At 46.9% G+C, this 14,973-nt stretch overlaps 1 protein-coding gene across 1 annotated transcript in view; it reads right to left on the bottom strand.

Annotated features, from left to right (window-relative positions):
- The window catches only part of LOC111961214 (calmodulin-regulated spectrin-associated protein 1-B-like), a 117,247-nt gene extending 110,236 nt beyond the window's left edge, over nt 1-7,011 (bottom strand). Inside the window, 2 exon segments of the mRNA XM_023983297.2 lie at nt 6,169-6,338; nt 6,868-7,011. Of these exon segments, the coding sequence (XP_023839065.2) occupies nt 6,169-6,337 (169 nt within the window). The 5' untranslated portion in view covers nt 6,338; nt 6,868-7,011.
- Nucleotides 7,012-14,973: the final 7,962 nt, after the last annotated feature.

The raw sequence follows: 14,973 nt of genomic DNA, 5'->3' as shown, positions 1-14,973 counted from the left end.
CTACTCAGGCTGATCCAACTTTGATGTAATGTCCTTAAAACAAGTCAAACTGAGGCTCAGTAGTGTGTGTGGCCTCCACGTCCTGTTATGACCTCCTACAAACACCTGGGCATTGCTCCTGATGAGGTGCGGATGGTCTCCTGGTTCTCCTCCCAGACCTGGACTAAAGCATCCGCCAACTCCTGGACAGTCTGTGGTGCACGTGGCGTTGGTGGATGGAGCGAGACATGATGTCCCAGATGTGCTCAATTGGATTCAGGTCTGGGGAACGGGCGGGCCAGTCCATAGCATCAATGCCTTCCTCTTGCAGGAACTGCTGACACACCTCCAGCCACATGAGGTCTAGCATTGTCTTGCATTAGAGGAACCAGGGCCAACCGCACCAGCATATGGTCTCACAAGGGGTCTGAGGATCTCATTCTCGGTACCTAATGGCAGTCAGGCTACCTCTGGCGAGCCAATGGAGGGCTGTGCGGCCCCAAAGAAATGCCCACCCACACCATGACTGACCCACCCGCCAAAACGGTCATGCTGAAGGATGGGTGAATGCACCAATTTGTAAGTCGCTCTGGATAAGAGCGTCTGCTAAATGACTTAAATGTAAATGTAAATACTTCTTCTCCCCACTGTATATCTTTATATATATATTTTTAAATATTTTTTCTTCGCACATATTTTTTATATTTTTCTTTAACTTTAACATACTCTCCTGTAACCCGCCTCACGCAATTTCGTATGGATCTGCTATTTTCTTTACTTTAGAACCGGAACCCCCCAAAAGAAGCTAGCCAGCTAACTAGCTACTAGCTAGTAGTCAGCTAGCCGCTGCTAGCGGTCATCAGCTAACCTTTATCCCGAGCAACTCCTGCCAATCTGCTCAGCACGATTCAACCCAGAGCTTATTGGACTTCTTTTTCTCCATATCAAATCAAATCAAATTTTATTGGTCACATACATTAACATCTGCTAACCATGTGTGGGTGTAGCGAAATGCTTGTGCTTCTAGTTCCGACCATGCAGTAATATCTAACAAGTAATCGAACAATTTCACAACAACAAAGGAATGAATAACAATATGTACATATAAATATATGGATGAGCGATGGCCGAACGGCATCTGCAAAATGCAGTAGATGGTATAGAGTACAGTATATACATATGAGATGAGTAATGTAGGGTATGTAAACATTATATAAAGTGGCATTGTTTAAAGTGACTAGTGATACATTTACCACATCCAATTTTTATTTATTAGTGGCTAGAGATTCGAGTCAGTAGTTGGCAGCAGCCACTCAATGTTAGTGATGGCTGTTTAACAGTCTGATGGCCTTGAGATTAGAGGTTGACCGATTAATCAAAATGGCCGATTAATTAGGGCCGATTTCAAGTTTTCATAACAATCGGAAATCGGTAATTTTGACACCGATTTGGCCTTTTTTCTCTCTTTTTTTTTTACATCTTTTTTAATCCTTTATTTAACTAGGCAAGTCAGTTAAGAACACATTCTTAATTTCAATGACGGCCTAGGAACGGTGGGTTAACTGCCTTGTTCAGGGGCAGAATGACAGATTTTTACCTTGTCAGCTCGGGGATTCAATCTTGCAACCTTACAGTGAACTAGTCCAACGCTCTAAATACCTGATTACATTGCACTCCACGAGTAGCCTGCCTGTTACGCGAATGCAGTAAGAAGCCAAGGTAAGTTGCTAGCTAGCATTAAACTTATCTTATAAAAAACAATCAATCAATCATAATGACTAGTTAACTACACATGGTTGATGATATTACTAGTTTATCTAGCGTTGCATATAATCGATGCGGTTCGTATTCGCGAAAAAGGACTGTCTTGCGCCAATGTGTACCTAACCATAAACATCAATGCCATCAACCCTGACTCTGCGTGCAATGAACGCAAGAGAAGTGACACAATTTCACCTGGTTAATATTGCCTGCTAACCTGGATTTCTTTTAGCTAAATATGCAGGTTCAAAAATATATACTTCTGTGTATTGATTTTAAGAAAGGCATTGATGTTTATGGTTAGGTACACGTTGGAGCAATGACAGTAATTTTTCGCGAATGCGGTACTGCATCGATTATATGCAACGCAGGACACGCTAGATAAACTAGTAATATCATCAACCATGTGTAGTTATAACTAGTGATTATGATTGATTGATTGTTTTTTATAAGATACGTTTAATGCTAGCTAGCAACTTACCTTGGCTTCTTACTGCATTTGCAGTAGTAGTTTGAACCAGTGGTCTGGCAGAAAGCCTTTAGTTTAGTCACGCGCGCAGCTGTGAGCACGAGCTCCGTTCCCTTTCATTTCTAAAGAGAAAGGACCTGTCCGGTTGGAATATTATTGAAGATTTATGATAAAAACATCCTAAAGATTGATTCTATACATCGTTTGACATGTTTCTACAAACTGTAATGGAACTTTTTGGACTTTTCGTCTGGACATAGTGCCCGTGCCCTGTGCATTTGGATTACTGGACTAAACACGCAAACAAAAAGGAGGTATTTGGACATAAAGATGAACTTTATCGAACAAAACAAACATTTATTGTCTAACATGGAGACCTGGGAGTGCCATCAGATGATCATCAAAGGTAAGTGATTAATTTTAACGCTATTTCTGACTTTTGTGACACCTCTCCTTCTTTGGAAAATGGCTGTATGGTTTTCTGTGGCTAGGCGCTGACTTAACATAATCGCATGGTGTGCTTTTGCCGTAAAGCCTTTTTGAAATCAGACACAGCGGTTGCATTAAGGAGAAGTTATCTTTAATCGTATGTATAACACTTGGATCTTAGATCAATGTTTATGATGAGTATTTCTGTAATTTGATGTGGCTCTGCACTTTCACCGGATGTTTGTTTGAGACAATGCTTTTCTGAACATAAAGCGGCAATTTCAAATGAGGTATTTGGACATAAAGATCAACTTTATCGAACAAAACACACATTTATTGTCTGACATGGAGTCCTGGGAGTGCCATCCGGTGAAGATCATCAAAGGTTAGTGATTCATTTTGACGCTATTTCTGTCTTTTGTGACACCTCTCCTTCTTTGGAAAATGGCTGTATGGTTTTCTGTGGCTAGGCGCTGACTTAACATAATCGCATGGTGTGCTTTTGGCGTAAATCCTTTTTCAAATCAGACACTGTGGCTGGATTAACAATAAGTTTATGTTTAAAATGGTGTATAATACTTGTATGTTTGAGGAATTTTAATTATGAGATTTCTGTTGTTTGAATTTGTAGCCCTGCACTTTCACTGGATGTTGGTCAGGTGGGATGCTACCATCCCACTGGTGCCAGACAGGTTAACTAACATCCAGACGGGCTTCAACGCCATTCACCTCTCCTTCCGTGGCCTCCAACTGCTCTTAAATGCAAGTAAAACTAAATGCATGCTCTTCAACCGATCGCTACCAGCACCTGCCCACCCGTCCAGCATCACTACTCTGGACGGTTCTGACTTAATACCTAGGTGTCTGGTTAGACTGTAAACTCTCCTTCCAGACTCACATTAAGTATCTCCAATCCAAAATCGGCATCCTATTTCGCAAACAAACCATCCTTCACTCATGCTGCCAAACATACCCTCGTAAAACTGACTATCCTACCAATGCTTGACTTTGGCGATGTAATTTACAAAATAGCCTCCAACACTCTACTCAGCAAATTGGATGCAGTCTATCACAGTGCCATTCGTTTTGTCACCAAAGCCCCATATACTACCCACAACTGCAACCTGTATGCTCTCGTTGGCTGGTCCTCTCTTCATATTCGTCGCCAAACCCACTGGCTCCAGGTCATCTATAAGAATTTTCTAGGTAAAGCCCCACCTTATCTCAGCTCACTGGTCACCATAGCAGCATCCACCCGTAGCACGCACTCCAGCAGGTATATCTCACTGGTCACCCCCAAAGCCAATTCCTCCTTTGGCCGCCTTTCCTTCCAGTTCTCTGCTGCCAATGACTGGAACGAATTGCAAAAATCACTGAAGCTGGAGACTCATATCAGCCTCACTAACTTTAAGCACCAGCTGTCAGAGCAGCTCACAGATCACTGCACCTGCACATAGCCCATCTGTAAATAGCCAATCCAACTACCTCATCCCCATACTGGTATTCATTTATTTTGCTCCTTTGCACCCCAGTATCTCTACTTTGCACATTCATCTTCTGCACATCTATCACTCCAATGTTTAATTGCTAAATTGTCATTATTTTGCCACTATGACCTATTTTTGCCTTACCTCCCTTATCTTACCTCATTTGCACACACTGTATAGACTTTTTTCTATTGTGTAATTGACTGTGTTTGTTTATTCCATGTATAACTGTGTTTGTGTCGCACTGCTTTGCTTTATTTTGGCCAGGTCGCAGTTGTAAATGAGCACTTGTTCTCAACTAGCCTACCTGGTTAAATAAAGGTGAAATAAATAAAAAATAAAATACATAAATGCCAACAAAATTGGTCAGTTTGGTGTGTAACCTTTATTTAATTAGCCAAGTCAGTTAAGAACAAATTCTTATTTACAATGACGGCCTACCCCGGACGATGCTGGGCCCAATGGACCTCCCAATCACAGCCGGATGTGACACAGCCTGGATTCGAACGAGGGACTGTAGTGACGCCTCTTGCACTGAGATGCAGTGCCTTAGACCGCTGCGCCCATGTGTGTGTGTGGTACCTATTTAACTGTACTAGAATGCTTAAAAGGCATTCTAAAATGTTAAATATCGGTTATTCCGTTTTTTTGGCAAGGAAAATATCAGATATCGACGCATCACTAATCCAGAGCATCCAAAACATGCTCAATGGGTGAGTATGCAGGACATGTAAGAACTGGGACATTTTCAGCATTCAGGTATTGTGTACAGATCCTTGCGACATAGGGCCATGCATTGTCATGCTGAAACATGAGATGATGGCGGCGGATGAATGGCACGACAATGGTCCTCAGGATCTCATCACGGTATCTCTGTGCATTCAAATCGCCATCAATAAAATGCAATTGTGTTTGTTGTCCGTAGCTTATGACTGCCCATATCAAAACCCCACCATGGGGTACTCTGTTCACAACGCCATACATGCTATCTTCCCAGTACAGTTGAAACTGGGATAAGTCCAAGAAGAGCACACTTCTCCAGCGTGCTCACTTAAGTCGGTTTCGACGCCATACTGCAGTCAGGTCAAGACAAGACAATGAGCACGCAGATGAGCTTCCTTGAGATGGTTTGACAGTTTGTGCAGACATTATTCGCTTTTGCAAATCATGTTTCATTAGCTGTCCAGGTGGCATGTCTTAGATGATCCCGTAGGTGAAGAAGCCAGATGTGCGGGTCCTGGGCTGGCGTGTTTACACCTGGTCTGCAGTTGTGATGTAGGTTGGACGTACTGGCAAATTTTCAAAAACAATATTGGAGGCAGCTTATGGTAGAGAATTGAACATAAAATAATCTGGCAACAGCTCTGGTGGACATTCCTGCAGTCAGCATGCCAAGTGCACGCTCCCTCATAACTTGAGGCATTGTAGCATTGTGTTATGTGACAAAACTGCACATTTTAAAGTGGCCTTTTATTTCCTCCATCACAAAGTGCACCTGTGTAACGATCATGCTGTTTAACCAGCTTCTTGATATGCCACACCTGTCAGGTGGTTGGATTATCTTGGCAAAGGAGAAATGCACACTAACAGGGATGTCAACAAATTTGTATACAAAATTAGAGTGAAATAAGCTTTTTGTGCATATGGAACATTTCTGGGGTCTTTTATTTCAGCTCATGAAACATGGGACCAACACTTTACATGTTGCGTTCATGTTTTTGTTCAGTGTACAACTCTACCACTGTTTACACCACAGGAATATGGTGCTGTTTGGACAAAAGTTGGATTCAAATATTGACAGAGGGACACATTTCACTTTGTCTGGTAATTTGGACTGCCTAGAGATTATACATATGCTTTTATTGACAAGAAGTCGGCTATACTGTGGCATGGATATTTTCCGTCTCCATCTACCAAAACGAAGTACAATTCAGGGAGTCCAAGCAATAGACAGACTCCCGATGTGTCCCAAAGCTAACAGTAGCGTTTCAATATTCAAAAACACAAAAGATTGCGAGCACCTGCCCAATAGAAAACACATACCTATACCGTAAGCTTTGGCTAACAGCCAGCGGAGATTTGCATCTATTTTCGCTCTAGCGGAGTCATAGAGCTCCAGAGGCACGATCGCCATTGCGTCTCCTTCACCTGCATGAGCCGAATCAGCTTTTCCCTTGGTACTGTTCCCGCCAGCACACACGTCTAAATCCATCCTGCACCAGACAAACCACAGACTAGTTAGAAAGAACAATGACATTTACCAATGTCAACTGTATGCACTAGCTAATTTGCTAGCAAAGGAACTGCATTCTAATGTACGGTACAAATACACTCACAGATAGTAACGCTAGCTAGCTAACGTTAGATAGTTCATGTGTTAGTATATCAAAATAAATGCATCGTGGCACATGTATGAAACGCCCACCTCTGGAAAAACAAGATTATAGCGGATGGTCAACCACCAAACGTAACTAACCATAGTCTCGATTCATAATTCTTGAAAAATAAAATAACGACACACAAATAGCACGTTAATTGATTAAATTCGCTTATCAGAGTTAGTTGATTAGCCAGCTAGTTATAGCTACCAGCCAGGCTGTGTATGAATGAGCTTCGTTAGTTTTATAGTCTAGCAGCAACGCTAAGCCTATTTGAGGTGACACGGCTAACCTTAGCCAAATTAGTTAGCTATAAAATACAGTCATTGTACTGCTGATTAATTTTAAAGCAATAAAATATTACTTTTAAATGAGCACGAGATCCACAATCCAGCTTTGACGAATAGTGACGTATCCTTAAAATCTAAAGAACAAAAAAACATCGTTTTCACCACAGCTAAAGTTACGGTTTGGTCCTCCCCACCAACTGACCAGCAAAACAATATGATGTGCAGTTCTTCTTCGATGAGGTTTAACGGCGGTTGGCATCCAATAAATGTTGCATTACCGCCACCTACTACCCTGGAGTATAACTCCCTTATAGATTGCATTTTTTTTTTTTTTATCATTAAATAAATCAACAAATACCCTACCATCTAACTCTAAACTTGTAAAAAAAAACAACAACAAAAAACACCTTGCCACCGCAACCTTTCTGCGACTTACGTTCCATCCCTGCAGTACAGTACTTCTTACTGAAGCATATATCACTTGTTGGCCTATCTCTCTGTTCACACCACTCCTCTCAGGATCCCTCCACCTTGACCCATCTTCCTCTACTTTCTTCACTGCCTCAGCATACGACAACTTCTACACTACTCTAACCCTGGAAAACTCAACATGCCTCTTTCGCACCAGATATTTCAGATCCCCAGCTCCATGGGCATCCCAACAATTGACACATACCTTTTCTTTCCCCAATGCTACACATTACTTTGTCACATGCCCTTCTGCACACTTCTCACACCTCCCTCCTACACTCTGCTGCCACATGCCCATAAGCTTGACACCTGTAACAACGTAATTTATTCGGCCCAAAATCTTGTACAGGTTAACTTATATATCCTATCACTTAGTACTGCGTACGTACATTAGTACAGCCACGGAAGAGGGTGAAAGAATAGCAGCTCCAGTTGTCAAAGAAGCGTGACGTATACACAGTGAGAAAGGATCGAGGTTCAGAAAGACAGTTTAATAATAAGACAAGGCGCCTCCCGAGTGGCGCAGTGGTCTAAGGCACTGCATCGGAGTTGCTAGCTGTGCCACTAGAGACCCTGGTTCGAGTCCAGGCTCTGTCGCAGCCGGCCGCGACCGGGAGACCCATGGGGCAGTGCACAATTGGCCCAGCGTCGTCCAGGTTAGGGGAGGGTTTGGCCAGCAGAGATGTCCTTGTCCCGTCACGCTCTAGCGACTCCTGTGGTGGGCCGGGCACATGCACGCTGACACGGTCGCCAGGTGTACGGTGTTTCCTCCAACACATTGGTGGGGCTGGCTTCCGGGTTAAGTGGGCATTGTGTCAAGAAGCAGTACGGCTTAGTTGGGTTGTGTTTCAGAGGACGCATGGCTCTCGACCTTCACCTCTCTCTCGAGTCCGTACAGGAGTTGCAGCGATGAGACAAGACTGTTGGATACCAATTGGATACCACGAAATTGGGGAGAAAAAGGGGTAAAAGTAAAAAAATAAATAAGACAAGGCAGATGAACAAAACAGGAGTATTGTACTGAACGACGTCAGGATTCCAGGAGGGACCTGACGGCATCCCATCAATGTCCAGGGGAGGCGATGGGGTGTTGCAGGGGAAGGCATCAGCCTGGGGACCAGGAACCACCGACCTGAGAAGGGAAACATGAAAAGATGGTGAGATCTGGTAGTTGGTGGGGAGTTGTAAATGGTATGTTACCTCGTTGACACTCCGGATGACCTTGAAGGGCCCCAGAAACCAGGGGCTCAGGTTCCTGGTGGAGAGCTAGACGCGATCACAAGAATGGAACACGGGAGCCTCACTGCAGTGGTGGTCCGCCTGCTCTTTCTGGACACGGAACCACTCGTCCACCGCAGGGGCTTCGGTCTGGCTCGAGGTCCACAGGGCCAGGGCTGGCTGACATCCCAGGATGCACTGGAAGGGAGTCAGTGAGTTCTGGGCATACTCTGCACAGGGAAGTAACTGGGCCCATTCCCCCTTGCTGGTCCTGGCAGTGACTCGTAAGGAACCTCCCCAGCTCCTGGTTGGTTGTCTCCACCTGGCCGTTGGACTGAGGCTGGTACCCATATGTGAGGTTGGCCGTGGCCCCCAGCTTCTCCATGAAGCCTCTACATACCAGCAACGTGAATTGGGGGCCACGGTCAGAGACGAGGTCCTCCGGAAAGCCATACTGCTGGAAAACCCTCTGGAACAGTCCCTCAGCGATCTGGAGAAAGGTGGAGAGACTGGAGAGAGGGATATCAGTGAAAAAATCCATGGACAGATGGGACCAAGGCCGCTGAGGCACGGGAATGGGAAGGAGTTTCGCTGCTGGAGCAAGTCGGGGAGATTTTGTTTGGGCACATATTGAACATGAGTTGATATAGCGAGCGACGTCCTGTGCCAAGGTGGGCCATCAGTACTTAGCGGAGATGGATTGAATGGTGCAGGTGATACCTGGGTATCCAGCTGCGAGGGATTGTGTGCCCAGGTCAACAGCCGATCTCTTACCCCCGTGGGGACGTACATGCATTCAGGAGGGCAGGAAGCAGGAGCTGGTTCCCTCTCCAGAGCCTGGCGGATGTCCACATCTACGGCCCAAAACACGGGGCCAATGATACAGGAGGACCGAATGATGGGCTGGAGGGAACTTACAGGACTCTCAACAGATGTGGAACCACAGGGTACGGGAAAGCAGGTCTTCCGGCATCCTGGTGCCTAGGTAGTGATTTTCATCCTCGACCAGGAGATGGTGGGGTTATGACATTGGAGGACGACTTTGTGTATGGTGATGATGAGGAAGGGAAGACTTTCCTGGTGCATGGGTCTCACGCTAAGGGTGAGTGGTGCTGTGATGTGCGTGATTGTACCAGGTCCCAATGGTTGATTTTCCAGGGCTTGGACTGGAAAAGGAGGAGAGGAGGATCATGGGGCTGCCCCTTGATCCTTGAGGAGAGCAGGTACGAGGTTATGTTCAGGGAAGAGGCGAGGGCCTGGTCGAAGAAGTTTCCCGTGGCACCGGAGTCCACTAAAGCTGTAGAGACAACACCTGAGGGACAGCCAGCCAGTGAAATGGAAACCAGAAAGGGTTTGGCGGAAAAAGATGATGATGGAATACTCAGGCCTACCCTGGGAAACGGAAGATCATGGGGCTGCCCCTCTGCCCTAGTCGAATCCGGGTTGGGAAGCACAGGACACCGCTGAAGCTGGTGCCCCTCCTGGCCGCAAATAGGACAGAGCCCCAGCTCTGTCGCAGAGAGCTATGTGGGCCCTACCTCCATGGGTTCAGGTTCTGCCTTAGGACAGCCAAATGAGGAGGGCGAAGAGAGAGGTTGGCGCCAGCGCTCCCGAAGAAGGTTGTCCAGATGTATGGCCATCAGTCAGTATGTCATCCATTCGGTCATTTGTGTGTGTTGCAATAGGAACTAAATCAAAGAGAATAGAACAATGTTATTCATTTGTTTATTGAAATTATCTAAATTCTCCAAAGTTCTTTAGCCTATCACTTTAAAAAGCTCACAGGCCTCTAAATAGATTTTAAACAAAATAGTTGAAGAAGCACGTGAAGTGGCTGACAGGGCAATACTTTTTGGCAATAAGAATAGGCTATAGATAGTCTTGACCATTTGGGACCCCTAGCCATTCTGCTCAGGACAGGTTGTAGCCAAAACGTAATCAATATTTTGTTTTGTCTCATTTATTGATATGGATATAGCCTCTGCGGGGTTGGGTTGTGCAACGCAAATGGCTATAACTATCACACCTACTCCCGTTCCCTCTCTCCGGTGCTCGACGTTGCCGGTCTACTAACCACCAGTCTTGGCAACCCACATTACGCACACCTGGCAACCATCAATACGCACACCTGCTCTCCATCGTTATGCACACCTGGACATTACCTTGATTACTTCCCCTTTATTTAGCCCTCAGTAGCCTCAGTCTTCAGGTCACCTTCTGCACCTGTTTCCTGACTTCCTGCATATGCGTTACAGAATACTGCCTTTGAAAAAAGGGAAGTAGCAGAAGATAACACCTTCTTCCGGACGGTTGAGGAACAGGGTCATCTACTCCACCAACACCACGACCAGTTGGCTCTACTGGGTACAACAATTAAGGAGGTCCTCCGGGTTCTCCACTGCCTCGACACCACCAGCAAGGCTCCCCATACCTCTGACAGAGGGCCACCTACCACGGGTTGTCACAGTGAGCCAGTCCCCCAGCCTACCCAGCTGGGTTCCTATGAGAGGTTCATGGCGCGGTCTTCAACTATCCTCCAGAGGGCAGAGAGGGAGGTGAGAGACTTTTCCAACTCTAGCAGGGTGCCCAGACCGCTGCGACGTACACCCTCACCTTCCAGGATGTGTCAGCCTCCAGTGGTTGGAATGAGCCGGCGCTCCACAATCTATTCCGCAGTGGACTGCAAAAGGAGGTCCAAACAAAGTTGGCATGTCGGCTCTCATCTCATCCGTCTGGATAACCTTCTTCGGGAGCACCGGTGTCCACCTCGCCACACGCCTCCAATGCTTCACCATAGGGATGGTGTCAGGTTTCCGCCAGATGTGAAACTTGGTTTCATCAGACCAGAGAATCTTATTTCTCATGGTCTGCGAGTCCTTTAGGTGCCTTTTGACAAACTCCAAGCAGGCTGTTGTTTGCCTTTTACTGAGTAGTGGCTTCCGTCTGGCCACTCTACCATAAAGGCCTGATTGGTGGTGCTGCAGAGATGGTTGTCCTTCTGGAAGGTTCTCTCATCTCCACAGAGGAACTTTGGAGCTTTGTCATAGTGACCATCGGGTTCTTGGTCACCTGATTGCTCAGTTTGGCTGGGCGGACAGCTCTAGGGAGAGTCTTAGTGGTTCCAAACTTCTTCCATCTCTGACCTTAGAGATCCTTTTTATGTCTCTATTTGGTTTGGTCAGGGTGTGATTTGGGGTGGGTATTCTATGTTCTATTATTTGTATTTCTACGTTTTGGCCGGGTAGGGTTCTCAATCAGGGAAAGCTGTCTATCGTTGTCTCTGATTGAGAACCATACTTAGGTAGCCCTTTTTCCCACCTATCTTTGTGGGAATTTGACTTTGTTTGTGGCACTTAGCCTTAAGCTTCACGGTTTGTTTTGGATTGTTTATTGTTTTTGTCGACGTCATAATAATAAAGTAATATGTACGCTCATCACGCTGCACCTTGGTCTACTTCTTCAACAGCCGTGACAGAACTTCCCACCACCAAGGGACCAAGCAGCGTGGTAAGGGGGAGCAGCGCTATCTGGAGAAATGGACATGGGAGGAGATACTGGACGGTAAGGGACCCTGGAGGCAGGCTGGGGAGTATCGCCGTCCACGGGAGGAACTAGAGGCAGCGAAAGCAGAGCGGCAGCGTTACGAGGGAACATGGCTAGCAAGGAAGCCCGAGAGGCAGCCCTCCCCCCAAAAAAATTGGAGGGCACATGGGGAGTTTGGCTGAGTCAGGTTGGAGACCTGAGCCAACTCCCCGTGCTTACTGTGGCGAGCGTTGTACAGGTCAGGCACCGTGTTATGCGGTGGAGCGCACGGTGTCTCCAGTACGCGTTCTTAGCCCGGCGGCTACATTCCAGCTCCCCGCATCTGCCGGGCTAGGGTCAGCATCCAGCCAGGAGGTGTTGTGCCAGCACTGCTCTCCAGACCTCCAGTGCGCCTCCTCGGCCCAGTATATCCTGCGCCGGCTCTGCGCACTGTGTCTCCGTATGTCTGCACAGCCCAGTGCGTCCTGTGCCAGCGCCCCGCATTTGCAGGGTGAAGATAACCACCCAGCCAGGAAGGGTTGTGCAGGCTCCAAGCTCGAGACCTCCAGTGCGCTTCCACGGCCCAGTGTATCCGGTGCCTCTGCCAAGGACAGGGCCTCCTGTATGTCTCTCCAGCCTGGTGAGTCCTGTGCCTGCGCCCAGAACTAATCCTCCTGTATGTCTCCCCAGCCTGGTGAGCCCTGTGGCAGCTCCACCTACCAGACTACCCATACGTCTCCTCACTCCAGTGATGATCCATGGCAAGAAGCCTCCAGTGATGATCCATGGCACGAAGCCTCCAGTGATGATCCATGGCAAGAAGCCTCCAGTGATGATCCATGGCAGAAGCCTCCAGGATGATCCATGGCAAGAAGCCTCCAGTGATGATCCATGGCACGAAGCCTCTAGTGATGATCCATGGCAAGAAGCCTCCAGTGATGATCCATGGCACGAAGCCTCCAGTGATGATCCATGGCACAAAGCCTCCAGTGGTGATCCATGGCACGAAGCCTCCAGTGATATGATCCATGGCAAGAACCTCCAGTGATGATCCATGGCAAGAATCCTCCAGTGATGATCCATGGCACGAAGCCTCCAGTGAGGAGTCATGGCACGAAGCCTCCAGCGACAGTCCCTGTCCGGAGCCTCCAGCGACGTCTCCAGTCCGGAGCCTCAAGCGACGTTCTCCAGTCCGGAGCCTCCAGCGACAGTGCCCAGTCCGGGGCCGCAACGAGGGTGCCCAGTCCGGGCCCGCAACGAGGGTGCCCAGTCCGGGGCCCGCAACGAGGGTCCCCAGTCCGGGGTCGGCGACGAGGGTCCCCGCACCAGAGTGCCACCAAAGTGGGTGAGCCAGTGGTGGAGCGGGGGTCTGCGTTCCCGCACCTGAGCCGCCACCGCGGATAGATGCCCACCCAGACCCTCCCCTATAGTTCAGGTTTTGCGGCTGGAGTCCGCACCTTTGGGAGGAGGGTACTGTCACGCACCTGACCTTAGAGATCCTTTTTATGTCTCTATTTGGTTTGGTCAGGGTGTGATTTGGGGTGGGTATTCTATGTTCTATTATTTGTATTTCTACGTTTTGGCCGGGTAGGGTTCTCAATCGGGGACAGCTGTCTATCGTTGTCTCTGATTGAGGACCATACTTAGGTAGCCCTTTTTCCCACCTGTCTTTGTGGGAAGTTGACTTTGTTTGTGGCACTTAGCCTTAAGCTTCACGGTTTGTTTTGGATTGTTTATTGTTTTTGTGGGCGTCATAATAATAAAGTAATATGTACGCTCACCACGCTGCACCTTGGTCTACTTCATTCAACAGCCGTGACAGTTAGCTAATCCAAGTTTATCATTTTAAAGGGCTAATTGATAATTAGAAAACCATTTCGCAATTATGTTAGCACAGCTGAAAACTGTTGTCCTGATTAAAGAAGCAATAAAACTGGCCTTCTTTAGACTAGTTGAGTATCTGGAGCATCAGCATTTGTGGGTTCGATTACAGGCTCAAAATGGCCAGAAACAAAGTACTTTCTTCTGAAACTCGTCAGCCTATTCTTGTTCTGAGAAATGAAAGCTATTCCATGTGAGAAATTGCCAAGAAACTGTACTACTCCCTTCACAGAACCGTGCAAAATGGCTCTAACCAGAATAGAAAAAGAAGTGGGAGGCCCCGGTGCAACGCTGAGCAAGAGGACAAGTACATTAGAACGTCTCGTTTGAGAAACAGACGCATCACAAGTCCTCAACTGGCGACTCCAGGATGCTGGCCTTCGAGGCAGAGTTGCAAAGAAACAGCCATATCTCAGACTGGCCAATAAAAAGAAAAGATTAAGATGGGCACACAGACACTGGACAGAGAAAGATTGGAAAAAAGTGTTATGGACAGACAAATCTAAGTTTGAGGTCTTCTGATCACAAAGAAGAACATTCGTGAGACGCAGAAAAAATGAAGATGCTGGAGGAGTGCTTGATGCCATCTGTCAAGCATGGTGGAGGCAATGTGATAGTCTGGGGGTGCTTTGGTGGTGGTAAAGTGGGAGATTTGTACAGGGCAAAAGGGATCTTGAAGGAAGGCTATCAATCCAGTTTGCAACAGCGCTTAATTGGAGCCATTTTCCTCCTACAACAGGACAATGACCCAAAGCACAGCTCCAAACTATGCAAGAACTATTTAGGGAAGAAGCAGTCAGCTGGTATTCTGTCTATAATGGAGTGGCCAGCACAGTCACCGGATCTCAACCCTAGTGAGCTGTTGTGAGAGCAGCTTGACCGTATGATACCTAAGAAGTGCCCATCAAGCCAATCCAGCTTGTGGGAGGTGCTTCAGGAAGCATGGGGTGAAATCTCTTCAGATTACCTCAACAAATTGACAACTAGAATGCCAAAGGTCTGCGAGGCTGTAATTGCTGCAAATGGAGGATTCTTTGACGAAAGCAAGGTTTGAAGGACAATTATTATTTCAATTAAAAATCATTATT

Source organism: Salvelinus sp. IW2-2015, linkage group LG4q.1:29 (genome assembly GCF_002910315.2).
Source record: "Salvelinus sp. IW2-2015 linkage group LG4q.1:29, ASM291031v2, whole genome shotgun sequence".
Taxonomy (NCBI): domain Eukaryota; kingdom Metazoa; phylum Chordata; class Actinopteri; order Salmoniformes; family Salmonidae; genus Salvelinus; species Salvelinus sp. IW2-2015.
This window is presented reverse-complemented; position numbering and strand designations above follow the sequence as displayed.